At 42.4% G+C, this 27,582-nt stretch overlaps 1 protein-coding gene across 3 annotated transcripts in view; it reads left to right on the top strand.

The window, feature by feature from the left end:
• LOC118357508 (wings apart-like protein homolog) overlaps positions 1-27,582 on the top strand; it is a 52,839-nt gene that overhangs the window by 13,090 nt on the left and 12,167 nt on the right. The window contains exons 1-10 of one of the 3 annotated variants that reach the window (XM_035734664.2): positions 4,958-4,979; positions 10,860-11,577; positions 11,670-12,031; positions 12,922-13,055; positions 17,427-17,519; positions 20,358-20,525; positions 23,134-23,270; positions 23,850-23,961; positions 24,190-24,423; positions 25,739-25,850. In XM_035734664.2, the coding sequence (XP_035590557.1) occupies positions 4,976-4,979; positions 10,860-11,577; positions 11,670-12,031; positions 12,922-13,055; positions 17,427-17,519; positions 20,358-20,525; positions 23,134-23,270; positions 23,850-23,961; positions 24,190-24,423; positions 25,739-25,850 (2,074 nt within the window). In that variant the 5' untranslated portion in view covers positions 4,958-4,975. Of the gene's footprint in view, positions 1-4,957; positions 4,980-10,859; positions 11,578-11,669; positions 12,032-12,921; positions 13,056-17,426; positions 17,520-20,357; positions 20,526-23,133; positions 23,271-23,849; positions 23,962-24,189; positions 24,424-25,738; positions 25,851-27,582 lie in introns of those variants that run through there. The other 2 variants (XM_035734662.2, XM_035734663.2) reach the window with 2 other exon arrangements.

Raw genomic sequence — 27,582 nt, 5'->3', positions numbered from 1 at the left:
GTTACGCAGCTGGAGGTTGAATATTTGAAGGGGTATAGGACTATAAAAAGTTTGGGAATCACTGATCTAGAGGATGTTACGTTAATTTATTTGCTTAAATGCATTCAGAATTATGTTCTCCAACACTCCCTTTACCTCACTTGGCCTTCTCATTACCAACATTGTCAAATTGGGGAGGAAAGTCAATGTTTTTATTTTAGAATTTCTATAATTTCATTTAAAATATTTTTTATTTTCAGTGTTATGTTTAACTTTGGCCTTTTTCATTAGGGGATCAATGTTACTTTTTTGGACTGCGAGAACTGTTACGGTAATGAGAATTTTGTGAATGTTCTTAATGTATAGTATCTGATAAAAAAAAAAAAAGTAATTAAATAAGAGTATATATTGTAATCTCAGTGAAAAATTACACTTGAGAAAAACAGTTGTGAGATTGACCCCAGTGTGGTGTCTTAAGTAATTTAGGGGTACATTAAGCAATTAACATCCCATCATGCTTAGGGTCATGTATAAAAATGCTGGACAGGCCATTATTTTTGGCTACCCTTTGGCGGCATAGCCAATGTCCTAATCCACAGTGGTCACTGAAGGGTTTGATGAGCATAAACTATGTACAGTGGTTCCTCAATCAAGTTTATACTGCAGCGCATTAAGGTACATGTTTGGCACATTGCGTCATCGCAAGGGGGAGTTCAACTGATAATGCTTCTGTGTTCGGTGTTAACTTTTGGTGCCAGGTGCTAATGTTTCTTTCCTCACTAAATTAATGACGTGAATGGGTAATTGAAACCAGATAAAAACTGATAATTGTGCACTTGAGTTTGAAGGAACTGAATGATGAAGGGTGATTTGAATTTTGAACAAAGATGTAAGAACTGCTCTTCCTCTGTCTCGCAAGCACATCACTTTTTTAAACTGGAATGTAGGCTATCACTTAAAAGAACCGGTACACTATTTTTATTGTATATACACTTTGTTTCCTTTATTTTGGCAGTTACCTGTATCATATGAAATTGTCCAGTGTTGGTGATCGTGTGCCCGCCTTTTCTTTTAGCTGATAGTAGTGGAACCCGGTGTGGTCGCCTGCTGCAATAGCCCATCCATGACGTGGGCGGGTTGTGCATATACAGAGATGCTGTTCTGCACACCACTTGTACTGCGCCGCTATTTGCCTACTTCGCCTGTTAGCTTGCACGATTCTTGCCATTGTCCTTCGACTTCTCTCACCAACGCGCTGTTTTCGCCCACAGGACTGCCGCTGACACATTTGTTGCACCATTCTCGGTAAACTCTAGACACTGTCATGTGTGAAAAGCCCAGGAGGCCGTCTGTTTCTGATGCGCCTGACACCGACAAACACAGCATGCTCAAAGTCTCTTAGGTCACTAGTTTTGCCCAATCCAATGTTCAATCAATCAGTAACTGAATGCCTCTATCTGCCTGCTTTATAAAGCAAGCCACGTGACTCACTCTGTGAATGGGGCATACCTAATAAACTGGCCACTGAGTGTATATTCTTTCAGTCTATAAGAACTGAAAGTATCAATCATTTGAACATTTAGCAACACTGCCACGTTCCTACACAAACCCAGGATATCCTCTAAGGCCCAGTGTTCACTTGTCCACCCGTAGAAACTCATTGTTTGGCTGGCGGGGAAGTCAATCCGAGCAGACCAGAGATTATAGGACATTTTTCAGAGCCAGAACTTGGTAATGATGGTAATACTTATTGAGCTCCATTAAGGATTCATCAAGCTTAGTGTTCTGCCCTTTTTTAATGTGGCTAATCGTTTATAAGCTTAATTTGACCACAAAAAAGGATAACTGAAGCGCTCAGTGATGGTGACGAAGGTGTGATCGTCTCTGCGTTGAGTGCCCAGACACTGAGGGTAGTTTCAATCCCTCCAAAGGACCGACTGCATAATGAACAAGGTCTGTTACAGCTCTGGTTGGATTCTAATCAGGCATTTTCTCTGTCAGATTTCTCAAGTGCAAAGGATTTGGAAATAATAAAACGTTCCCATTAAAATAATTTACATAGGAGGTAGGGAAATGCCAAACACAGCCCGTTCATTAAATGGCTTGGCATTCTCAGCAAAAACCACAACACCATGAAATAACTAGTTATTTTGAAGTCATAAATGTAAAGAGCGAGGATGTACCATCTCTCTTGTGATATGGTTTTTCTCATAGAGTAGGTCTAACCAAGCTCAGTTAAGGTCAGGATTATTTGTGACACAGCTTTTGTCAGAAATGCAAATAACTAGCTGCTTTGTATGATATCCATCCAAACTTCGCTGAATTCCCTTGGATGAAAAGCTTAAATTCCATTTTGGACCTGTCGGTGATGAAACATCTAGGTGCACCTCTCCAAAGTGTGCACAGTTCCTAAGTAATTTCAATACACTTTCATGACTAAAAAAGATTAATGTAATCAATGCGGTGCCTATTAATTTCTCATCGAATCACAGCGTACTTCCATTTTGCCAAATGGGTGATTTAACAAAAATGCATTCGTGAAAAAAGCACAATCGTTAAACAAATGTTCCTAACCATAAACATCAATACACAGAAGTATATATTTTAAACTTGCCTATTTAGTTCAAATAAATTCATGTTAGCAGGCAATATTAACTAGGGAAATTGTCACTTCTCTTGCATTCGCTGCAAGCAGAGTCGGGGTATATGCAACTGTTTGGGCCGCCTGGCTCGTTGCAAACTGTAAAGACCGTAATTCATTTGCCAGAATTTTACATAATTATGACAACATTGAAGGTTGTGCAATGTAACAGTAATATTTAGACTTGGTTGCCACCCGTTCGATAAAATACAGAATGGTTCCGTATTTCACTGAAAGAATAAACATGTTGTTTTCTAAATGATAGTTTCTGGAATTTACCATATTAATTAATGACCAACTGCTCCTATTTCTGTGTTTATTATAATTAAGTCTATGATTTGATAGAGCAGTCTGTCTGAGCGTTGGTAGGCAGCAGCAGGCTCATAAGTATGACTAAATAGATTTGATTTATGTATTTTAAGTAAAAATAAGTGTTCATTCAGTATTGTTGTAATTGTCCTTATTACAAATATATAAAAAACCTCAGATTAATTTGTATCTTTTTTTTTGGTCCTCCAATCGGTCAACCTATACTTGTGACAAATACAATTTGATTTGTTTGATGTAGTTACATGCGCCGAATACAACAGGTAGACCTTACAGTGAAATGCTGACTTACAAGCCCTTAACCAACAATGCAGTTAAGAAAAATGTTTTAAAATATTAATAATAACATTAGTGAGGCTATATACAGGGGGTACTGGTACAGAGTCAATGTGCGGTGCACAGGTTAGTCAAGGTAATTGAGGTAATATGTACATATAGGTATAGTGACTGACTACGCATGAGTAGCAACTTTCAACCTGCTCCACTACAGCCCCGTCGATGAGAATGGGGGCGAGCTCGTTCCTCATTTTCCTGTAGTCCACAATCATCTCCTTTTTGTCTTGTTGAGGGAGAGGTTGTTATCCTGGCATCACACTGCCAGGTCTCCGACCTCCTCCCTATAGGCTCTCATCGTTGTCGGTGATCAGGCCTACCACTGTTGCATAGTCGGCAAACTTAATGATGGTGTCGTGATCATGAACGTTGACACTGATATGGAAATGTAAAGTGCACATTTGGACTAACGGGTGTTTGGCTTGCTTGAATGACATCAAAGCAGTATTTATTATAATCCTCAATGTCTCATCTTTCAAAATATATTGAGTTCTCTTAATTTACAGCATTTGCCTCATTCAGACAATAAAACATTTGCAAAAGTTGCCCAATTAGAGGGAGGGATGGGGGCTTGTCGCATGGGGTGCTCAGAATAGCTGTCAGTAAAAATCCAGTCAGAGCTTTGAAGCGCAGAGCCTGAGCTCTGATGTAATTTATATAATGTTACTGTACAGCCACTGTGTTCCAATTTAGGCACTAATCAGTTTCCAAATCTGCCATTTTTCAATCTGTGTAAGGGTTAAAGGGATAGTCCAATCCAGAATGAAACTCCTGTCAATTTGGTGATGCGTCAGTGGTCACAACCATTTTCTGTCAAGCTCACCGAGTCAAAATGCAAGCCGAGATCTATCGTTTAGATTTGTTTTTAACATGACTTCAAAAATGTAAGCATATGCAACATGAACCTATTAAAAACAGTACCTTAGCAATGAGGTTTGTGCTGTAGGCTATTGGCCCAATACAATATCACTGCATTTTGGCTTTGCTTGAATTGCCCTGCACATGTTTTAAGGACCATACATTTGTATTTATATAACAATTCAGAAAAAAATTGTATGAGAATTTGAGGTAGGCTATATAATCACACCGGTAATAGAGCATCTGTTGTAGTTCTTGTGAGGCACAGCTAAGTGAGAATACATTTGAAATCATTTGCTTTCCTACTCATTCATTGCAGTGCTGGTTATAGCGCAAGGGTAGGAAAACAACTGCATTTTATGGCTTATAAAATGTTGAATAAAAGTCTGTGCTGAGTAAGAACTTAAACATGAGCTCGCTCATAAAAACAGCAGCTCTTTGCTGTATTCGTTAACAGTTCTCTCTAGTCATGGTTTTAAAATATTTTTTAAAATCTCACAGTATCAACTTTGCTTTCGCTTGCTACGCTACTGCAGACATGGTAATGTGAGCAATCCGATTGGCCAGGGGTAGGCCCATAGTGCACTTGATTTTCTCTCCGGGTCTGCCGGGAAGGCAGTTTGTACCTTCAGACAAATTAAATGTGAACACTTCGCCTACCTGGCGTACAGGGCAGCTGAATCGGGTGCACCTACAGGGAATAGCGCGAGACGAATAAATAAAAATAGGAAAGCTTTATCTTTGGTTTTGACAAATGCTTGGAGATCGACTAGGAATGCCTGGGAGAATGAGCAGTCGATCGCAATCAACCAGTTGGTGACGACTGGTCTATGTTCTATGAGTAGGTAAAGCATATATTTTCACCATGATTTAACTTCTATGTCTAGGAAAGTGTGGTATGCCATGTCATCACGGTGCTTAATCATATTCCCTATCACACTTCATAACGCTTTTTGAAGCATTACCTGCACTCCCGATCGCATCAGCTAGGGTTGGGCGGTATCCAGATTTCCTTACGGTGTCTTTGCCATTCCAAGATATACTGTATTAAACCTTCTGGTAAGCCCCAAACGTCACTTACCAGAAGTACTAAGGAATCTCCGTAGCGGATTTACTACTAAGACCGACAACCCAGCTCATAAAGTTATGCATCTCAAAACGCAGTTTGCGGCATTCACAAAGCAAATATTAGACAACATTAATTCCAGAGAGGATGGTCTCCGATTCCGATCCCCACCCGTGCTTTGATTTTCGCACCGGTAGTAGTCGGGGGCGTTATGACTAGCAAAGGAAACGTGCGCTAGCATAGATGGTAACTGACATGGCAGAGAAGTTTCGCTAATACTGCCCTTCACAGAAAGTTGTTAGACTGTTAAATATTAGTAGGCCTATGTTAATTAATCAGTTATTGATATGTCATCTTGATATAGCTGTAGGTTGCCATGTGATGGTCAGCTCACCATTGACGAGACATGTTGAATTAATGGTAGCCTAATTGTCAGACCTGCGCTGAGTTGGAGTAGTCAGTTAGCTGAGGTAATGGATAATCAAAGTGAATATGTTTTTTGTTGCAATCAGTTTTGAAATCAGCGTATTTTGCATTGTGGCTATCACAACCAAAGTACTAGGGATAGTGAATTGATGTTAGCTTTAGTGTTAGATTTAGCGTCAGCTAGAAGAAAAGTTGACCTACTACAAAGCTGAACGCTACCAGTATCATCTTGCATTATAAAGTGTTCTAGACTCTATGGACGTTGTTTTGCGACTAGGAATTAAGTTGAAACATTTTTACACGCTGTCAGATTATTCAAGTGCGTTAATTTCTGTGCAGCATGAGTGGGGAGCTAACATAATGCAGCCCAGACTCCCAATTCAAGCTAGCAATGAGTATAAGTGGAGCATGTACGGTGCGTGCAGGCAGTGTTGCCAACTAATTTTTAGGGGAAGTTGCTAGAGGCAGGTCTATTTTTTAATTTATTTATTTTTTAATAGTACGTATAACAATTAAAAAATATATATTACATCTGCCTATAAACAGTATGTATACTGGTTTATTCCTTGTAACTCTAAAATTGGGGAAGGGATACCTCAAGTCACCCAAATCCTTAGAAGTATATTCAGATTAAAGATCAGAATACACACGCATGACAAATAGTGGATTAGATGTGAGTTGCATTTAAGAGAAATTTGGGATGATTAGGCAGGTCGATTTGTTGCTAAAAGTTGCTAAATGACGTTGTGATATCATTGCGTAGTAACGTAAAACTGCGTCATTACGTAGAATACACTAACGTTATTCAAATTGGCTGGCCGTTTCGGTGAAAAATACGATTTGACATTCGTTTGTTTAGATTTATGACATTTTTACTTGTAAAAGTAATATAAACAACACATTTTATATGATCAGATATTTTTAATTTTTAAACAACACATTTAATTATTTAACAATACACATTATTTAACAGTTACATACATTTTTTATATATTTTTTTTATCTAGTAAACCTACACATTCTGAACAATTATAGTTTTAAGCAGTGTATTGGTAGTTATCATGCCTGGCTGCAAAAGTGCATTGTGAGTGACGTCACCAGCAGACGCTCAGCTCGTGCACAGGCAGCTGCAGTCAGCCAACAATGATTTGCAATTTGCGGAAATTTCTGCTGGCCGGCTCCTGCCTGTGCACGAGCTGAGCGCTTGCTGCAGACGTCACTCACAATGCACGTTTGCAGCCAGGCACGTGTGTTGATTGAGTGTGTGACAGAGGAAATCGTTTGTCATTTAGAGGGAAAAATGCGTGCATTCTAGCGTTTGTCACTTTTCAAAAGTTGCTAAAAGTTCAAAATACATTTTTAAAAGTAGCTCAATTTGTTGCTTAGGTGCTGTTTTGGAAAAAAGGTTGCCAGGGTAGTCTGAAAAGTTGCTTAATCTAGCAACAAAATTGCTAAATTGGCATCACTGGATAAGGGGAAGGCTGTGCTGATACAGGCTTGATCCGTGAGACACATTTTGTGACTACATCTCTCAATTTCATTTTTATGTACCATTTACAAGATTGGCTTTGTACATTTTTATTAAAGTACGGACTCAGCATCAAAATGGTATATTATAGTCGTGGGCTCCCGGGTGTAGGCCGTCATTGTAAATATACATTTGTTCTTAACTGACTTGCCGAGTTAAATTAAAGATGAAGTTTAAAAAAAAGTATACACTGCAATTGGGGGAAACATGGGAAAGTTGTGCTTATTTCAAATGTGTTTCACACTGGCATCTTTTTTTAGTATGCCCATTCATGTTTTTATTTTATTTTATTTCACCTTTATTTAACCAGGTAGGCTAGTTGAGAACAAGTTCTCATTTGCAACTGCGACCTGGCCAAGATAAAGCATAGCAGTGTGAACAGACACCACAGAGTTACACATGGAGTAAACAATTAACAAGTCAATAACACAGTAGAAAAAAGGGGAGTCTATATACAATGTGTGCAAAAGGCATGAGGAGGTAGGCGAATAATTACAATATTGCAGATTAACACTGGAGTGATAAATGATCAGGTAGAGAGATATTGGTGTGCAAAAGAGCAGAAAAGTAATTAAATAAAAACTGTGGGGATGAGGTAGGTGAAAATGGGTGGGCTATTTACCAATAGACTATGTACAGCTGCAGCGATCGGTTCGCTGCTCAGATAGCTGATGTTTGAAGTTGGTGAGGGAGATAAGTCTCCAACTTCAGCGATTTTTGCAATTCGTTCCAGTCACAGGCAGCAGAGTACTGGAACGAAAGGCGGCCGAATGAGGTGTTGGCTTTAGGGATGATCAGTGAGATACACCTGCTGGAGCGCGTGCTACGGATGGGTGTTGCCATCGTGACCAGTGAACTGAGATAAGGCGGAGCTTTACCTAGCATGGCCTTGTAGATGACCTGGAGCCAGTGGGTCTGGCGACGAATATGTAGCGAGGGCCAGCCGACTAGAGCATGCATACAAGTCGCAGTGGTGGGTAGTATAAGGTGCTTTAGTGACAACGGATGGCACTGTGATAGACTGCATCCAGTTTGCTGAGTAGAGTGTTGGAAGCAATTTTGTAGAAGACATCGCCGAAGTCGAGGATCGGTAGGATAGTGAGTTTTACTAGGGTAAGCTTGGCAGTGTGAGTGAAGGAGGCTTTGTTGCGGAATAGAAAGCCGACTCTTGATTTGATTTTCGATTGTAGATGTTCACACCCTCTTAAGCCTTAGCGCCACCCAGCTCTAAGTATTCATGTGAGGCCATATGCTACATTTTGTGGTTTTAAGGTAGTGTAGGAAACAAGGGGTGAAAGTAGTAGCCTACAATAAGGAACATATCCAGGTAAAAAATACGCTATATAGTCATTGGCCTATATCTGAACATGTTCTTTACATTTACTATATATCAAATCAGCCCCCAGACACATCTCGCTAAGTGGATGGGTCGCCATTGTCTAGACCTGTTCACACGTTCATGAACTAAAATAGATTGCCACATCACCCCCAGACACACCTGGCTAAGTTTATGGGTCATGTAATCATCTGGCAAAGTGGAGTATTTTGTTTAGACATCTAATGTAAACTCACTCACTTTTGTACATTGCCTTGGTCTGTACAATTTACCTTATTTTAGCTCCCCAAAAACACAATACTTCCAGATCAACTGTAATGTCAATACCATTGTAAAGCACAATTTCTCCCCTTTCCAACAGAATCAATTACAGGAACTAAACGCTTCCCGTTTAAATTAGATACTAATATGGATGAATGCTTCATGGCAGACAAACTCCTTGTACATGTAATCGAGTGAGTTGTTTTATACGAGCCTTCTGAGTTCTCTTCAACTCTGCGCATTTTCAATCAAACTTCTAAATGGATGTCCTTCTCATACTCTGCTTCTACCAGGCATTCCACTGAGTTCAAAACTCAGTCCACTTCTTCTCTGAAAACATTTGAGCTCAGTTTCTTCCCCATCACGGTCATCAGAAAACGCAGCAATTTCTGGTTCAATGACATTGCTATTATCTTTAAAAACAAATCTGTGTTAGACTACTGATTTAGGGATGCCCCCATTTTATGTTATAGGCAGTAGCCTATGGCATGGCAGACCAATCAGGACTCATCTCTCAGCATGACCAGCCTCTCCATTATCTCAGCCAATCAAGGCTAGCCAGGAAGAATCCTTTGTTTCTTCATGATAAATAACTATTGAAAAAGTACAGACGTTTCGGTATACAGTGCAACACTGGCCAGGCAACACAATGAAATGCTAGCTGTTCCCTTAGACTTCCAGTCATTGAGCCTACAACTATCCATTTTAAAACGCATCTCAGCAGAAATAAATATTACAATTTTTTGCAACGGTGGCAAACGCTGTCAGGCGCTGCTCCAGAATCTCCCGTAAGTGTTCAATTTGGTTGAGATTGGGTGACTGAGAGACACACTTTAAACCCCTATGCTCCTTTTGACACCCCTTTTCAAAGTCACGGAGATCTCTTCTAGCTGTGGTAGCCAAAATAATGAGTGACTGGGCATTTTTTTTAATGCATGAGCCTAAGCTCATGATGTGATGTTCATTGCTTAATTTAATTCAGGAATCACACCTATGTGGAAGCACTTGCTTTCAACATTTATTATTTTTTAACCTTTTATTTAACTAAACAAGTCAGTTTAGAACTAATTCTTATTTTCGATGACGGCCTTTTCGATGACGGAACAGTGTGGGTTAACTGCCTTGTTCAGGGGCAGAACAACAGATTTTTTACCTACCTTGTCAGCTTGGGGACTCGATCTCGCTACCTTACGGTTACTATTCCAACACAAACCTACTTTGTATCCCTCATTTACTCAAAGGGCTATCTTTTATTTTGGCAGTTACCTGTACCAGGTTGACCATGGTGAGATTATACACTCCTAAATTGATACTGCTGTTTTATTTAGGTTATTTTACAGCTAGCTAGCTACAATCACATGCTCATATTGACTTTGGTAGTATTGTGTGTAGCTACATTTGCTTTCTAGCTGGCCAGCCAGTATGCCCAGAGAGAGCATTGCATTGTGAGTTTTGTATTCAACTTGAGCTGCAAAATATTTCCTAAACTATTTTCACATGTTGCTCCCAACCTTATTATACCGGGAAAAAATGTTGTTGGCACATGTTGTTAGTTAACACCGTTGAACACTGTTATTTAACGCCGTAAATCATATGAATGTTTTTTTGGGGGTGTGTTATTGCTTTTGAGGGGGATTCACCAGAATGTGCATGCCTGCATGCAAGTGGTATGTAAGCAGCTTATTCAAAATCAACTTCAAGTATAGTTGTTTAGGAAGTCATTGCTGTCCCAAATAAATAATAACAGGTGCCCGTGTTTTCAATGTCCACACCCTGTCTTCACATGTAGGCTAACCCGGTCTGCTCCTGTTGTGGTGAATGAGACCAATTAAGTTGGAGATGTTTACCTGACTCGGCATTGAGATTTTTCTCCAGCTTTGCTAAAAGCTTCGAGGGTGTGCTGCTCCTCTCACAGCCCTAGCAGTAAACACTCCCTAATACATGGTTATCTCCAATTTCTGCTGTGAAAATGGCACCCATGCGGCATTGTGACAGGCATCAACTTTCTTTTTAGAGTACTTCAGCTGCTCTATTCTACATCTCTGTCAGAGACGGTAACTGCCAAGACTTATGTGGTGCTAATACATTGTTTTTCCTCCTCCAGCCAAGCCAAGCCAACCGAGTTGGTCTAATGAGGGTGCGACTGCAGAGAAACATAGCTACTCATGGTACAGCAACGCCTCGGAGAGCGACAAGAAGCCCATCGCTCAGACCACCACCCTAAAGAGCGAGGCCAAGGACTCTTACGACAACTGGGATGCTGTGATGCTTCTGGGGCCTACCTCGCCCACCCCAGAGCCCACTAGAAACCCCTCAATGTGGGGTGGCGCGGGCAGCTATGGCCTGGGTCTGGCCAGGGAGGACAAGCCATCCCCAGAGCCGACCTCCAGTTACGTATTGGGCCAGGGGGACTTCGAAGTCCCCATTGAGCCCTCAGAGTTCCAGGACCACTCCCAGTCTCTCCTCAGGGCTAGCACCAACTGCCGGACCTACCACCGGCCCAACAAAGGCAAGCAGGCTGGGGACTCTGACAGCACCAGTAGTACTAGCACCAGTACCAGCACATCCTTCAGTAGTGGGCCCGGATCTGGCCCACTCAAGACCAACAATACGGAGAACAGCAACAAGCCGGCGGGCCGTGGGAGGACGAGAGACTACACAGTGCTGCACCCGTCCTGCCTGTCAATGTTTAACGTCACCATTCAGGACCGGATCATGGAGGAATACACCCCCGCTTCCGCCGTGGCTGCCCCCCTGACAGACCCGGGAGAGGCTGGCCGCCTGAAAAAAAAGAATGAACCAGCACCGGCCAAGGCCATCAGGTGACGACCTGCTACGTACTAGTGATTGTTATATATTGCAATATTATTTTGGACAATATTCTATCCTTTCTCTCTCTCTCTCTCTCTCCCAGGTTCAGACCTACACAGAGCAAGGCCAAGAAAGACACCAAGCTGGACTTCTTTGGCTTCGAGGAAAATGAGGCAGGCCGTGGTGCCAACCAGGAGGGCGGCAGTTCTGACTCTGTGGCATCTGGCAGCTCCAATTACAAGATTAAGTACTTTGGCTTTGACGATATGAGCGGCAGTGACAGCGACGAAGACGAGGGCTCCCACGCCAAAGAGAGGAAGGCTAAGAGGGCTGTAGCCACCGCTGCTGCAGCCACAGCCTCCCTTGCTGCCATGGAGATGAGGGTGGACAGCCCCCTGTCCAGCAGTGAGGAGCTGGACAGTCAGACCAGCAGCAACACAGGTCAGGGACAGGACCTCAGGCGTGGTCAGTACTACCAAACCCACTTGGGAATACACAGCATCAGTACAGGGCATACTTAGGCCTCAGACCGGCATCAGTACAGGGCATACTTAGGCCTCAGGCGAGGTCAATAACACGGACTTTGAGATCTCTTCACAGGATCCTCACTAAATGCTAATGTTATATTATTACATTCCTCAAAAGCTATTTAGGAAAGCGAGTAACGTTTTGTTTCAACCTTCATGGTAGGTCTGTAAGGCCATTAGCGGGGGCAATTTCTGGGGGGGCAGTGGTTTGGATGAGCACAAACAAACAAAACTGATAAGTCCTGATAAGAAAACTGAGACTCATCCACACACAGCTCTTTCCTATACAAGACAGACACAATCCTGTCTTGGAGCTCTCCTTTCCAAATCATGTCCAATCAATTTAATTTCGACCGGTGGAATCCAATGAAGTTGCATGATCAATGGAAACGGGATGCACCTGAACTCAATTTCAAGTCACATAGCAAAGGGTCTGAATACTTTTGTAAATAAGGTATTTATTTTTAATGAATACTCAAATTTCAAAAAACCTGTATTCACTTTGTCATTATGAGGTATTGTGTGTAGATTGAAAGATGATTTTTTAAATTTTTTAAATCAATCAATTTTAGAATAAGCTAATTTAACAAGGGGTCTGAATACTTTCAGAATATTATGTGTTTGTGTATTTCGCCGCATGCGTACATACATGCCAGTGTAGATCTGAATATAGATGTTCAATAATCTATTCTAATGAAATACTTTTGGCTATTAATGACTTGGTCACAAAGATTCACAATTCTATATGTAATTATATAGACTTGGCAATGAACTGTGATGATCTGCCCTAGTCTTAACACACGTTTACATTTGGCATGTCCCCTGTAGATGTGATGGACTTCCCAGAGGACAACTCTGCCTCTGTGGGCCTAGAGATGCCCAGGAGACCTCAGGCAAAACAGGTGGAGAAATCCAAGGAGAGCAGGGAGACCAATAGGAAGATCTTCAGTGGCCCCAAAAAGGTAAGCGTGCGGGGTGAGTTCCTATAGAACACTCGTCCAGGGTCGCGTTAACCAGGCCACAACGGCACATCATAGCGAAACACTTTGCAACGGAAAACAAAAAAAGAGCACTTTTCATTGGACACGGTCAGGTAGTCCCTCCCTGTTTCAGTCCGTTTGGTGCCTAATGAACTAGACCCGGAACTTTCAGCAGAGGATGAGTAGACTACACTCTGTATGAGCTGAAGAGATGCCAGGCTGAAACGGCTGTTGGATTATTTATATGTGGATGAATGAAGGGATGAACGGTCATTGTAGTGTCAGATGGTTCTCATTTATCAAAAGAACCAGTAATGCCTGTTCTCCTATCGCTTTGATGGACTTGATCTTGAAGAGCTCCACCATTGAATGTATATATGGAGATGGTTTAGTTCCCAATATAAATAGTTTAATACATATAAAATGTGTTTCCTGATCTTTCTTATCTCTCAAATGTACTTCAGAACAAACGCTAGCTTAGACAGGGCTTAGACTTAAAGTTAAGAGCAAAGCCTTGTTAAGAATGCGATTTGAAATCATATTGTGGGAAAGCCAGACACATTATATGAGTTGGGTTTGTTAGTAGGGGCTGGGATGATACCAGTATTGCGGTACTCATTAGTATTGTGGCAAGGAAACAAAACACAAAGTGGGAAACAGCCCCGATGTTGGAAACATCAAGTTTTCCAAGCTATAGGACAAATTATTTTTGTAGACCAAAGAGTGTGATGTGCTTTGTTTTCATTGTTGCCATGATCCTAATATTGCAATATTATTTTCCGTCACAACCCTAGTTGTTAGGTGCAGGTTATAGTTTATACAATGATTCGTATAATGATAGTTTGAAGGCAGCTTGTCATGAATTGTTTTTCTTTGCATTTGGGTTACTACAAACCTGTAGAGTGCCAAGGTGCCTTCCAAGTCTTCCGAGAGGCTTTCTCCACAGTCCTCATCTCTTGCCCTGTAATGTCCTCCATGCAGATAACATAATGGGCGAGCTGAACACATAAAAAAAACCCAAAAAAACAATAGCCCTCCAAAATGACCTGGGTATTCATGAGTTGTCAAAAGGTAGCGCTTTCGATTGTGACTGGGCTAACTGCAGGGGTAGTGAAGTGGCAGTCTGACGCATGCAGTGGTAATGCATAATTGTGCCGGTTTAGGTTAGTTCCATATTGCACCCTATTCCCTATATAGTGCACTACTTTTGACCAGGGCCTGTAGTGAACTACGTACTGTAGGAAATAGGGTGCCATTTGGGAAGCAGTCTGTAAGAACCCTCCGAAAAACCAATTAAATTTGATGCTTAACAATGAATGTTCTTCTCTTGCAGTTTGTTTACAAATGGCTTTTTTTAATGTGGCTGTTTTGCATGATAATCCAAAAATCCTGTTTTTTTCCCATTTTTTTTCATTCTGCATAACCAGTTGTGCTTCATGCATTATTTGTGTGTGTACGTTCTGGCCCTCTGTGTGCACTGGATATGCCTGGATATGCCTGTCTTTTGATGTTGGCTGTCAGATGTTAGAGGTTGATTTAATGGCCTTCATTATTATGACATTTGACTAATTCATGTCGCGCTCTCTCACACGTGTCCCCTCGTTTTTCAACTCTGATTGTTTTGTCACAAATGTTGCGTTATGTAAGTGTGACCATTCTGGAATTGGCATGTGCGTTATGGTCTGCAGAACAGCTTGCAGATGTACTGTGGGTAATTCCTACATGACAAGATTATTATGGACAAAAGAGCAATATTTTTGGTTGTTGTTGTCAAACGGCAGTCTAGCATTAGTCATCGTCCCCAGAATTTGTCTATGGGTGTCTGCTAGAATGCATAGACTTCCAGTCGTTGCCCTAACGCTAGTTAGCATTAGCCTGCATTTGGCCGCGCCAGTGTTCTTTTCATCTTTGTCCACTACAGTATTAAATCCCCCTTGTAGACTTTACTCTATAGGTATACTCGTTTTCCTCTAACTTTTGTTTTACGTCAATGAAAAAGGCCTCCATCTTTGCAATCAACAGTAGCCTAGGCCCCTCTCTCTCGCAGCGCACAAGGAGTGCGGACCAAAGCCAGCAATTACTGGCTAAAGGAAACCCTGGGGGTGTGTGTGGTGGGTGTGTGTGTGTGTGTGTGTGGTGGGTGTGTGTGTGTGTGTGTGTGGTGTGTGTGTGTGTGTGTGTGTAAGATGGTGTAGACATGCGTCATAAAATGTTTGCTTGTCTAAGGCCAGAGCAGGGCTCTTGTTACTGTCTCGGGTGGTGTTGGACCACATCAGCTGATGGCTGGTTGAGTGGTTTGGTTTCACCAGTGTGGTTTCACCAGTGAGTCCCCTCCCCCTGTCTGCAGCTGTAAATGATCCTCAATCTTCTGCTGAGTGTGTCTATCTCGCACTCAGCCTCTTTCTCTTTCAGCCTTCTAGTGGTCAAAAGTGTTGTGTGTGTGTGTGTACTTGCTTGTACTCGTCTCTAACTTATGAAGAGGGCCTTGGGTAAACATTAATGTATCAATTAAATATCCGATATGTAAATAAACAATTCGTTAACGTTGGTTCATTTGAGAGAGCTTATTGATAACTGTTTCCTACTATAGGCAGTTGGCTGCCTAGTGATTTGCAACATCAACTCTCCGATGTGAATAGTTGGCAACAGTTTTTAGTTTACAAGTGCTACTGCATAAACAAACTGAAATGCACCAATTGCGCACCATTACACATCATTACTGTACCATAGTATTTTTATCCATTCCAAATCTTTCTACTATACATGACAGAGGTGCGCCACATCTTGATCTTGCCTAGGGCTGCAGCCGAACTGCTAGGACTGGGCCTGACCAACACAATTTGCCTCTAATTTACTTGCATTTGCAGTGGACCTTGGCCTGCTCAAAATGAGCTGCTGCTGTTGGGAAGTCAAAACTGTCCAACTCCTTGGAGCAGCTTGCGATGCGCATTAGCCTCGTTACTTTTTCCTCAAGGTGCGATCTCGAAGCTATCTTTACTCTGTTGTGGAGAAACAATCCCCTCTTGACGGAATAAGCAACACAATCTTCGCCAATTTTGCCCAGTACACTTAGCTGAAATCCCTTATTAGGACCTCGTATCTTTTGCGTGAGTAAAAATAGAAACGCACACCCCCACACTAATTTCCATTTAACTTGAGGATATATTTGCCTTTTGAAGTTAGGAGTATTTCCATCAATGAATAAAAACCATAATTTTTTCAATGGATCGTTGTTTTTTCTCCTGGACAATTTGGCTTGTAGAAATGCTATTTATCAGTTTTACTTTTTTTTTTTTAATGGCCAAAAGTTGGTATTTATTGGCTAACGTATGTGTCAAACTCATCCAACGCAGGGCCGAGTGTCTGCGGCTTTTCGCTCCTCCCTTGTGCTTGTTTGTATTAAGGTCACCAATTAATAAAGAACTCCCCTCACCTGGTTGTCTAGGTCTTAATTGAAAGAAAAACAAAACCCTGCAGACACTAGCACCTCCATGGAATGAGTTTGAAACCTTGGTGTGCACAGTGTGTGTTTGCATGAGAGCGAGTGCCCATGTTTACAGAAAATGCCTTGCTTCTCAAGACTCACTGCCGTGGGTGCGGTGAACCTGCCGGTCTGTGTCCACTTGATTAGAGTTGGATCATGGTTGAAAGTTGAGCTACACTCGGTTCATTGTTTCCTACAGTGCTCTATCCTGTGCCAGCAACGGTTTTTTCTTTTTTTCTTATTTTCTTTTCATTATTAATATCCCAGCAACAGATTCAGCCAATGGGATTTTTTTTAAAAAGCAGAGTGGAGAGGGATTTTTTTTAAAAAGCAGAGTGGAGAGGGATTTTTTTTAAAAAGCAGAGTGGAGAGGAGCCAAGTTTTTTTTTTTCTCTGTACACTCCTGTGTCTGTATACGGTGGGTGCTGGCAGTTGTCTCCAATCAGTCCAGCTGTTTGAGCTGCCCTGGCCGCCTCGTGGTTTAATAGGCGTTCATTTAGACGCGCGCTCCCTCCCAACAGGGCTTGTTTTGTTACGCAAACCAACAAAGACCAATATTTTCTACCCCATCTGCACTCTATCTCTCTGTTACATCTCCCTCTGACTAATGAAATAAAATGTGCTCTGTTCCAAGACACTGATCATTCCCAGTATAAAAAAATCACCTTGAATTAGGAGAAATTGAATAAACTTTAAATTGTCTGTTGCAGCTGTTTGGAGTATGTGTTGCTCAATGGGTCTCTTTTGTTTTAACACTGTTCTAGTAGAAAGGGCTGATGGGTTTTTGTGTGATTTTTAAATGTGAAGTAACTTCATGGACTTACCTCATCACGGTGTGAGTTGAGTTGTTTTTCTGTTTCCCCCTGCAGTCTCCCACTAAAGCTGTGTACAACGCCAGACACTGGAACAGAGAGCCAGAGGAGCTGCCCCCGCCACCCGTACCCCGATCAACCACTGCACCCGTAAGTTACCTCCTAGGCAACACTAAGGGGTGTTGCTCACCACAGACTCTACCCCCCCCTCCAAGCTAGCTAGAGGTATGAGCTTTTTGCAGCTCGTGGACACTGCACCTTGCCCATTCTCCCCAGCTTCACTCACACCCCCCCTCCACCACCAGTGATGTTCATCAGTGTTTCCGCTGCAGTCCTTTAGCTGGGGTGCTGCGACACAGCAAAATCATTTCTGCCACGGTCCACAAAATATTAAACGGTTTCTGCCGAGGTGCACTTTGAAGATTCTGGAACAGTCCATAATTACTCAGAAAACAAAACGACTAATTAATAGAATAATCTGAAACTATTATACTATGGGGTTATCTATTTACCTAGTCTGCTTGTGTGTTCTATGGAGATAAATATTCCAATTACGAATGCCATAGGGAGGGAATTGCCAAACTCTATTATAGGCTGCAAAAACAGGCTACATTTTATTTAGTAGGCTGCTCAAACTTTTACCAGCCACACATGTTTACATTTTATATGGCCTGCGTGTACGGTCTAATGAACGAAAGCCTGAATTAATGCAATAATTAACTGTGGAGCCCGACCATTAAATTGGTTGACAGGCTAATATCGGCCGAGTTTCTTATATTTTTAAATAATGTCATTTTTAGCGGCCTTTATTCAACAGATAAAGTGCTGATATTAGAAACATAGAATAAACAAATGCATCTGTCAAAAAAATGACCGCAAGTGAGCAATGTTAATAGTTTCCTGAAGAGGGTGTTCTACAAGCTGCTCATTGAACATCATTCAGCCCTAGGTTACAACGGGTGGAGATAGAGAGAGTAAGGCTGGTGGTTTGATGGTGAGAAGCTTGCCACAGCCAGCGTATTTGAATAAGTAAATGATGAAAAGTACACTTCACTAAGCAAGCAGCCCTGTCCTCATCACATTCTAACTGGGTTAACGTTGGCTGACTAGCTAGCTAGCTAAGCTATCTGTGCTACGTATGTGCTAACACTCGATTGCTGGCAAAGTGAGCACTCGTCTTTGATACAAAAGTGACACTGTTACTGTCTGGGCCTATTATGTTAGCTAGTGGGCTTATTTAGGTTGTTTTCCTAAATATTTTATCTGCAAGACAGTTGTCACATGTCTATCATTCAGGCAATGTTCTTGCATTCATGATGAGATCCGTAGCTAGCTAAATTAGAACATGGGACAAAAACCAGTGTGGCAAGCATTTGCCTGCATAAACGTTTTTAGTCAGCAGTTTATGCTATTGTCGTTGAAATGTATAGCCAATACATTTTGTATTGAATAACAGTATATTGTAAATATGGTACCTGTAAGAAGACATTGTCTTAATGAACAGCTAACTTGTGCTTGTCATAACATACTCTCATTACAAGGTTGCCATTGTTTATATGACCTTTGACTGTTGTAAACACTGTAGTAAATCAACTCAAAACAAATGCTGGTGCTGACACCTAGTGGTGACATTACGAATGGCATGTTACTGCATTTCAATGCTTCTTTGTGAACATCAAAGTTTGTCACGTGCGCCCAATACTACAGGTTACACCTTACAGTGAAATGCTTACTTACAGGCTCTAACCAATAGTGCAAAAAGGGTATTAGGTGAACAATGGGTAAGTAAAGAACTAAAAACAACAGTGAAAAATAACAGTAGCGAGGCTATATACAGTAGTGAGCTGTAGAACCTTTTGAGGATCTCGGGACCCATGCCAAATCTTTTTAGTTTCCTGAGGGGGAATAGGCTTTGTCGTGCCCTCTTCACGACTGTCTTGGTGTGTTTGGACCATTCTAGTTTGTTTTGTGATGTGGATACCAAGGAATTTTAAGCTCTCAATTTGTGAACAGTGCCATTTCAGATTGACTATGTTGAACTCATTCACCCCTTGTGGTGGTTTAATGCAACCACTTTTGCATACTTCTTATCCACTGCTATAGATGGACACATCTTTAATTTGTACCTAAGAAGTTAAACTAAACAAGTTTACCTTAAACAGGTTTACCTTACTGTTGTTTTTATAGTGGGTATCGTTGCTTTTCAGCGGATATCCCGTAAACTAGTCTATATACACGGTGCAATATGTTAAATTATTATTTGTCTAATTTCTGGAGTTTAAAATGATATTTTAGATGGTGTCAGCATCATTTTATTTTCATTACTTTTGGAGTACACACTGCCACACACACTGCTACACATTTTCCCAGAGTAAACGCAGACTAAACGCATGCTCGTATTGGTCTCTCAACCATGGTTTGGCAAAGAGACCAATACGAGCATGTGTTCACTCTGGAAAGGCCACTCTACTCCAATCGATGTCCCAAATGGCACCCTTTTTTCCTTTTGTAGTGCACTAGGGTACCAATTGGCATGCACACTGTCTGATTAATTCACCAAATGTCATTAGAAGCCATTGTGGCACCTTGCCATCCCTGGAATTCATTAGCCTGTTAAAAATACACTGCTCTGAATGTTGAATTCTCAGTCTTACAAATAATGTTAGTCATGTTTTACAGGGCGCTATAATGCCCTCAGACTGCTAGAAGGGACTTGGTTCCTGTGTGTGTGTGTGTGTGTTGGGGGGGGCACACGTGAGTTTTTACTGCGCCTTATCTCTTACGTAAGGGGCAGGAGGCTTTTGGCTGGCGTTCAACAACATGAATTGCCAGCAGCAGCAGCAGGGCTGTGTGCTGAGCAGGTGTTTGCTTTTGCTTTTCTCCCTCTGACACACTCTCTTTCTGCCCTTTCCCTGTCTCTCCTACTCTGCCTCCCCCCCTTCCTCCTTTTAACCCCCCCCCATATCTTCCTCTCTCTCTCTCTGTCAGGCCAACCAGTCGAGCGGCAGCAGCAAGGATGCCAACTCTCACAAAGACGACGGCCTGTTCAAAGCGCCGCCATGCCCGCCGCCCAAAGTCATCAAGTCTGTGTCGTTCCCCACCGAGCCCTACCAGGACATTGTCACTGCACTGAAATGCAGGAAAGAGCACAAGGAGGTGAGCACCAACGCAACACTCTCTGTTCTAGCCATCAACCCATCACTGTGGTCTGCAACTTGGCATCTATAAAGCTCAGCCTGTAAGTGACTCCATGCTTAAATGAAGGTTGAATAAAATAAAACCACAAGATATTGCCCTGAAACTGTCGATCAAGCCTCAGGAGGAGTGCTGATTTTAGGATGAGTTTTTCCTTCCAGATAATAATGAATATGTTTATGGACAGGTGGACCTGATCCTTGATTACTTTATGAATATGGGCCCTGGTCTACAATGTTTTAAAAATGGATTTGAACAATTGGCACCAATTTCATGGATGATCCATCATTTAGTCCTGATCATACCTACCTGGTTTGATCAGGTGTAGATCATCTTATTTAAATATAGACTCTTGAAACAAACCACAGTGAATTCTGAGGCCGTGCATCAATTACTCCACCTTCCTATAAGACCATATACTGCAGGATCCCTCAATCCCTAAACAATGGTTCATGTAACCATCTGCAGTTGGTTATTTTATGTCTGTATGCTAAGCAGTATTATCTCCCCTAGAAACTGCAGTGTGGGCAATCGCGTAAGCAGGAACAGCGTAATGGGCATCCCACGTCCTTAAACTCCACCTGCAGTTAACATTTGCTGTTTTTGTGCTTGTACGCTTGGCAGGCTGCGGGCGCATAGCTCTCATGTTAAGAATAGCAGGACTGAGCTCTCTAGCTCGATCTAGTATCTACCTCATCCCTGCTCCACAATTCACTGCGAATCCACAAACTCTTACCCTACTCCACACACACACACACACACACACACACACACACACACACGCACACATCAGAATTTGTCATTAGCATGCTAAGAATTGAAGTGTGTTGTGTAACTAAGGGAAATGTGTTACGCAATTAGTATGTGAGAAACATGGTGATGACATGGTTCCTTATGGTTTGTTACATTGTATTAGGGGGACTTTGGCTATGTCTGAAATTGCACCTGATTCACTTATACTTTAACCAGAGCACAACTATATATTGAATAGAGTGCCATTTGGGACAAATACTGTTAATTCGGAAAGTATTCAGACCCCTTGACTTTTTCCACATTTTTACGTTACAGCTTTATTCTAAAATAAATCTACACATCCCCTCGTCAATCTACACAAACTACCCCATAATGACAAAGCAAAAACTGTTTTTTACTTTGTCATTACAGAAGTGTTTAGACCCTTTACTCAGTACTTTGTTAAAACTCATTTGGCAGCAATTTCAGCCTCGATTCTTCTTGGGTATGACTTAGCACGCCTGTATTTGGGGAGTTTCTCCCATTTTTCTCGTCAGATCCTCTCAAACTGTCAGGTTGGATAGTGAGTGTCGCTGCACAGCTATTTTCAGTTCTCTCCAGAGATTTTTGATCAGATTCAACTCCAGGCTATGGCTGGGCCACTCAAGGACATTCAGAGACTTGTCCCGAAGGCACTCCTGCATGTCTTGCTTGTGTGCTTACGGCCGTTGTCCTGTTGGAAGGTGAACGTTTGCCCCAGTCTGAGGTCCTGAGCGCTCTGGAGTAGGTTTTCATCAAGCGTTTCTCTACTTTGCTCCGTTCATCTTTCTCTCAAACCTGACTAGTCTCCCAGTCCCTGCTGCTGAAAAACATCCACACAGCATGATGCTGCCACCACCATGCTTCACAGTAGGGATGGTACCAGGTTTCCTCCAGATGTGACGCTTGGCATTCAGGCCAAAGAGTTCAATATTGGTTTCATCAGACCAGAGAATCTTGTTCTCATGGTCTGAGACTCCGTTAGGTGCCTTTTGTCAAACTCCAAGCTGGCTGTCATGTTCCTTTTACTGAAGAATAGCATCCGTCTGGCCATTCGACCAGAAAGGTGTGATTGGTGTAGTGCTGGTTGTCCTTCTGGAAGGTTCTACCATCTCCACAGAGGAACTCTGGAGCTCTGTCAGTGACCATTGGATTCTTGGTCACCTCCCTGACCAAGGGCCTTCTCCCCCGATTGCTCAGTTTGGCAACGTGGGCAGCTCTAGGAAGAGTCTTGGTGGTTCCAAACTTCTTCCATTTAAGAATGATGGATGCCACTGTGTTCTTGGGAACCTTCAATGCTGCAGAAATGTTTTGGTACCCTTCCCCAGATCTGTACCTCGACACAATCTGGTCTCGGATGTCTATGACCAATTACTTCAACCTCATTGCTTGCTCTGACATGCACTGTCAGCTGTGGGACCTTATATCGACAGGTATGTGCTTTTTGAAATAATGTTCCGTCAATTGAATTTACCACAGGTGGACTCCAATCTCAAGGATGATCAATGAAAACAGGATGCACCTGAGCTCAATTTCGACTCTCATAGCAAAGGGTCTGAATACTTACGTAAATAAGTTATTTCTGTTTATTATTTTTAAATACTTTTCTACAATCCAGTTTTTACTGTTTTTATGGAGTATTGTGTGTAGATTGAGGATGTCTTATTTAATCCATTTTAGAATAAGGCTGCAACGCAAAAAAATGTGGAGAAAGGGTATGAATACCTTAGGAATGCATTGTACCATGTGATGTAATGAGCCCAGCATGCATTGGCGTGACATCAACACTTTGTTGCAGCTATACACAGTAGTCCAGCATGTCAAGCACTTCAACGACGTGGTGGAGTTTGGCGAGAACCAGGAGTTCACCGATGACTTTGAGTACCTGGCCACTGGCTTGAAGAGTGGCCAGCCCCTCAACACACGCTGCCTTAGGTAAGACTAGCTGCTAGTTAATGCTCTAACTACTGATACGGGGTCAGATTCTTTGGCATCTCATTGATGGTTAAAGATGGAATCCGCAGTAGGGGAAACGACACCACTGTCCGCCCCCATGGCCGTACTTATTGTTTTTGTTTTGTGGACAATGTGGAGGTGAGGAGCATCACACAACTTGGGAATTAAAATTTGAGTGCATATTCTGCTATTTTATCAATGATGTCAGGGGAAAAGGTGTTTGCAAACGGATGTGGCAGTTTCACCATCAGACATCCGTTGACATTGATTGTTGAACTTTTACAGTCATGACATACCTGGACCACCTATTGAGATGTGCCTTTGTAAGTAAATGAGGTGAAACGGAGGCTAGAGTTCCACTTTAAGGATTCCAGCTTTAAAATAATGATTAAGTGAAGGTTCATCTGATCCTAGGTCTGCGGTTAATGGCACAGTTTCCTCGCAGCATGCCTTTCCCATCAGACGATAGCAAACTAGGCGATGATCTAGCAGAAGAGTGACCCTCCTCTCCCCTCTTCTCTGTTCACTTCAACTTTATTAATCTCTCCTCTCCTGCAGTATCATTAGCCTGGCCACCAGGTGTGCCATGCCCAGCTTCAGAATGCACCTGCGGGCCAGAGGGAAGGTGGCCCAGGTCTTCAAGACACTCAACGATGCCCCACAGCACCCGGTAAGTTGAGGCTGTTCCTCCAGAGATTGTGCCTGACTTGACTTGGTTTCTGTCAGAGCAGTATTGAAGCTCAAACCTTTAACTGGAGCCTGCCAAGTTACAAAAGGCATTGGCGCTTAGTAACACAACCTGTGCTGTTAGTGACACAACTTAAAATCTGGATATCAGGTTCATGTATCCTTTTTCCTCCTCCCTTTTTCCTCTCTCTCCATTACCCCCCCACCCCAGAACCTCTCCCTGTGTACGGCCAGTCTGATGTACATCCTGAGCCGAGACCGACTCAACATGGACCTGGACCGGGCCAGTCTAGACCTGATGATCCGCCTGCTGGAGCTGGAGGGAGACCACTCTGTGGCCAAGGACAACCAGCTCACTGCCAAGGAGATGTCAAAGGTCAAGGAGAAGATCCGCAAGCTGTGCGACACGGTGCACAACAAGCACCTGGACCTGGAGAACATCACGGTACGGGTTCCCTAGAGAGAGTCTTCCTTAGGTCGTATTCAGTAGGGCATGCAACGGAAAACAAAAGTGTTTCCTGTTGGGCAAGTTCAGGTAGTCCCTCCCCGTTTCAGGCCAGTTATTTTTTTTTGGGGGGGGGGCCTAATGAATATAACCCTGGTCTATGCTTACAGGATGGAGACTAGCTGTAGCTCAGAGCCTCTAGACTCTCTTTCCTCCTCCTTGTTTTCTCCCCGTCTATCTCTTTAACTCTTCTCCTCCCCCTCTGTCCTGCGGCAGATGGACAACTAGAGGTTTAAATGTAGGCCTTAAACCATTATGGATTAGCAGGTGTTGTGTAGATGTAATCTTGGATTTACACTAATAATCTTCCTGCTTTGGCTCCTCTAATGGCCGTCGCCGCTGTAAGCCATGTTTTGAATAATTATTTCAGCATTTTTTTTAGGGGAAAACACTGCTTGATTGATGCGATGAGAGGTCTCTGACTGTCACCAAAAAAACATGACTTTTGTTTGTGAAATGATAACACGTCCCCTTGTAGAGAGAGAAGAACAGTTGCCCCTGACACACAATGGCTTTGCACGTTAGAGCCAATGGAAATAATGTATTTGAATTGGGACTGGCGAAACTGCACAGCATTTCAAACCAGGTTTAATCTGATGACGTGATGACAGGGCCCTTGATATCTGGCTTTTTAGCCCTTTGGTTTCCTTTGCTTTTATAAATATCCTCTCCACTGATTTTCTATTTGGTGTCCCAAATGTCACCCATAGGGCTCTGGTCAAAAGTGGTGCACTATGTAGGGAATAGGGTGATATTTGGGATGAAGCCCTATTCTTCATAGAGAGCAGAGTGACCATTCGCCTCAAGGCCCCCCAACTGGTTTTCATGAATTCAAGCGGTCTCTCTCTGGAATAATCACAGGGACTCACTCTTTTATATTTCTGTAAGCTTCCATGTTGAGTTAATCATTAGAGAATCTGATTGAAAGTTGGTGGAAGAACTGAATGTTCGCTTATCGTTTGAGCTCAGTTTGTTTTAAAATGTTTAATGTTAGGAGCTAACACTTTCATAATTAATATCTCTATCTATTGACAGTGAAATTCAAGATGTCAGTATTGTCGTGGTTGGACCCGAACTCTACCTACATGCAATCTAGATTTCTCCTGACTCTCATCACTGAGAGGAAGGAAATATTTTTTCTTCCAATTCCTCACCCTGTTAGCATCTTTGAATCACAACACACCGAGTCGCTCATGTCTACTTATACCCTGTGTGTGTGAAGTAAGTGTATTTTCATTATTCCCTGTGTGCTTAGACGGGGCATTTAGCCATGGAGACCTTGTTATCGCTGACCTCCAAGCGGGCTGGGGACTGGTTTAAAGAGGAGCTCAGGCTCCTGGGAGGCCTGGACCACATAGTGGATAAAGGTAAGCTAGACCTAGATATTTACATTTGAGTCATTTAGCAGGCGGTCTTATCCAGAGCGACAGGAGCAGTCAAGGTTAACCCCCGAGACTGTAAGCTGGCGGGGGGGGTCTACTAAGCTAACATATGGAATTATTTTAAGATGGTGATACCAAGGATCGTTTAGCTATTTTTGGTTTTGAAGTTCAGGTGTCGAACTCATTCCATGTTGAGTGTCTGGGTTTTCACTCCTACCTTGTACGTGATTGATTGAATTAAGGTTATTCATTATTAAGGAACTCCCCACTCCTGGTTGCTATGGGAAGAAACTAACACCTGTAGACGCTAGGCCCTCCAAGGAATTAGTTTGCAGTATAAAAAAAATATATATATATTTGATTAAACATTGAATTTGTCTTGCCCATAGAAATGCATTTAATAACCGATTCATACATGGCAAAACAGTCAAAAGGCTATATCCTATATTTGAGAGCGATAAGAAAGACCAGGACATTGTTTTTTATATTTTAACATATTTAACCCTTTTTTCCTTTTTTGCACTGAGCTAATTCCATATACACTGAGTGTACAAAACATTAGGAACACCTTCCTAATATTGAGTTGCAACCCTTTTTGCCCTCAGAACAGCCTGAATTCCTTGGGGCATGGACTCTACAATGTGTCTAAAGCTTTCCACAGGGATGTTGGCTCCAATGCTTCCCACAGGTGTGTCAAGTTGGCTGGATGTCCTTTGGGGGGTGGACCATTCTTGATACACAGGGGAAACTGTTGAGTGTGAAAACCCCAGCAGAGTTGCCGTTCTTAACACACGCAAACCCGTGCACCTACTACCATACCTCGTTCAAAGGCACTTAAATATTTTCTTGCCCATTCACCCACTGAATGGCACACATACACAATCTATGTCTCAATTCTCTCAAGGTTTAAAATACCAGTCTCCTCCCATTCATCTACATTCGTTTTGTTATTTTACTAGTCAAGTCAGTTAAGAACGTTCTCGTTTACAATGACAGCCTACCTCGGCCAAACCCGGACGCCGCCCTATGGGACTCCCAATCACGGCCGGATGTGATAGTCTGGATTCGAACCAGAGACTGTCTAAGATGCAGTGCCTTAGACCGCTGCGCCACTCGGGAGCCCTGCAATGATTTGAAGTGGATTTAAAAGGTGACATCAATCAGGGATCATAGCTTTCACCTGGATTCTCATGGAGAGAGCAGGTGTTCCTAATGTTTTGTACACTGTACTTCCATAAAACATTTTAACTGGTACAGAGCTACTTTCAGCGAGCAAGATGTGTTTGTGACAGTCTCCCCTTTCCACAGACGGGTCATATTAGTGTGTATCCCAAACAGTTCTGACGCTACAGACAGATGTTGGCAGATCGGCAGTGCCAACTTAAGACAAGTCCCATGACGCATGTGGGGGTCGTAGAGCAAAATGGAGTACACCATTGTGTCCGTGACAGTCATCTTTCCCTAGTGGTCATATTAGTTTGTAGACCAAACCGTTTGAACGCTGGATGTTTTCGTCAGAATGATTTTCTGGATGTCTCATGGTCTGAATAATACCACCAAAGCTCTGCCACCTTTCACTGCAAATGTGGATGGCCGACATCAGCAGATGTGGCAGTTTGAGACGCAGCTGACGCAACAACAAACAAATATATACTTTTGGTCATGCAGTGTATGTGGACGCCTGCTCGTCGAACATCTCATTCCATAATCCTGGGCA

The sequence above is a fragment of the Oncorhynchus keta genome, chromosome 24, assembly GCF_023373465.1.
Source record: "Oncorhynchus keta strain PuntledgeMale-10-30-2019 chromosome 24, Oket_V2, whole genome shotgun sequence".
NCBI classification, from domain to species: domain Eukaryota; kingdom Metazoa; phylum Chordata; class Actinopteri; order Salmoniformes; family Salmonidae; genus Oncorhynchus; species Oncorhynchus keta.
This window is presented reverse-complemented; position numbering and strand designations above follow the sequence as displayed.